This window comes from Eufriesea mexicana, unplaced genomic scaffold (genome assembly GCF_001483705.2).
Source record: "Eufriesea mexicana isolate 0111107269 unplaced genomic scaffold, ASM148370v2 scaffold73434, whole genome shotgun sequence".
Classification (NCBI taxonomy): domain Eukaryota; kingdom Metazoa; phylum Arthropoda; class Insecta; order Hymenoptera; family Apidae; genus Eufriesea; species Eufriesea mexicana.
The window spans coordinates 1-1,495 of NW_016977521.1; the positions used below are offsets into that span (position 1 = coordinate 1).

At 35.1% G+C, this 1,495-nt stretch overlaps 1 protein-coding gene across 1 annotated transcript; it reads right to left on the reverse strand.

Annotated features, from left to right (window-relative positions):
• Positions 1-5: 5 nt before the first annotated feature.
• LOC108554716 (5'-nucleotidase-like) lies at positions 6-1,491 on the reverse strand (the record flags this gene model as incomplete). The annotated part of the gene is given in 4 exon segments (XM_017910091.1): positions 6-194; positions 400-682; positions 684-832; positions 1,204-1,491. Coding segments are annotated over 4 exon segments (909 nt in total), but the record flags the coding sequence as incomplete, so codon positions are not given.
• Positions 1,492-1,495: the final 4 nt, after the last annotated feature.

The window sequence follows — 1,495 nt, forward strand, 5'->3', positions numbered from 1 at the left end:
GTACCAAGGGACTCTGTTTTGAGGTCCTTCAACATAGAATATCCGTCACCACCACTCTGCATGAAATCAGGTAGGAGTACATTATAAGTTTGGTTGTTTTGTAGTTTGCTGTATGTCGGAACATTGCAAAACGAACACAATACTTCTACCGAGACTACCCTTGAATTTTTTGGACGAGATAAGTCATAAACGACCTAAAAATTTAAGTACGATAAAATAATGAACTATATGTTATAAAAAGCGAAGTACTACTTCGTAAAGACTAACTTAATCACTTTTGTGTAGTGATCATAAATATGTTTTAAAAATGAAAATATAAAAGGTAGAAATCTTAACTTTTATTTAAACATTTTTTATATTTTCACTTTCATTGCTTAATATTTATAGACAATTTAATACCTGAAGTCCAGAGAATTGCACAAATGCTCCAAAGAGATTATCGGTATGATTCATGTCCAGGTTGTAAATGCTCCATTCTAATACAGATAAGATCATCTCACTAGTCATTGAAACTTTTACGATTGTATTTTGAAAAGGTAGCATGCTAAGAACATCCTCCATAGTAACTTTATCTTCATTAGCTCTTGTGATGGAACTTCTAATACTGCCACCATTCTGGAAAGCTATTGCATCTGTCCAACTATTTTCGTTTGCATATTCACCAGCATTATAATCAATCAGCGTCCGTAATTAAATTGTCCAAGTTACATTCCTTTCGTCTACAAATTTTACTGTCTCCTTCGAGAAGAACCCGAGTTTCTCCAACGATCGATAGGCTAATATTATCGACAGCTCCTCGCATCTCTTTTAATTCGTTTAAAATATCTTCTGCCTATTACGAAATAGAAAGAAAGAATTATATATTAATTCGATCAATACAATTTGTTATTTGTCGATTGTTACACATTACCGAAACTTTACAGGATTAATTTTTGTACGTCGGGGAATTGCGCTCATATTACTTTATGATATTTAAGCAACGATAAATAGCAGTTAATACGATTTATTAATTAATTAATCTTGCTATATCATTATCAGATAGATCTTTGATAGCCTAACATTCAGTTAAGTATCGTGACACGTTTAGAGGAACATGGTCGATATTTTCTATTATAACATTCCATATTCGTTCTGATTTTTCTTAGCGCTAGTCTTAGCGATGCAATTGCTACGGATGTTACTGAACTTTTAACCATACTCTACCTCTTCGATACTGCTGTCCACGAGTATAGCATCACCATTGATACGGTTCACTTTGTCCTCACGGTCGAAAGTCACCGTCAAATTACCAAGATACTTCGTGTAAGCGTAAGCTTGCACTACGTAGACCTTCCTTCCGCTCTTTTGCTATACTTCCGTTAGATAGAGGCCCTCTGGTATCTCTTCGTCCGGTTGTTTCCCGTTATAAAGGAAGGTGTTTGTGTGTCCACCGATCACTATGTCTATATCTTCCACTTCTCTAGCGATCTTTTTGTCCACCTCGAAGCCAGAATGA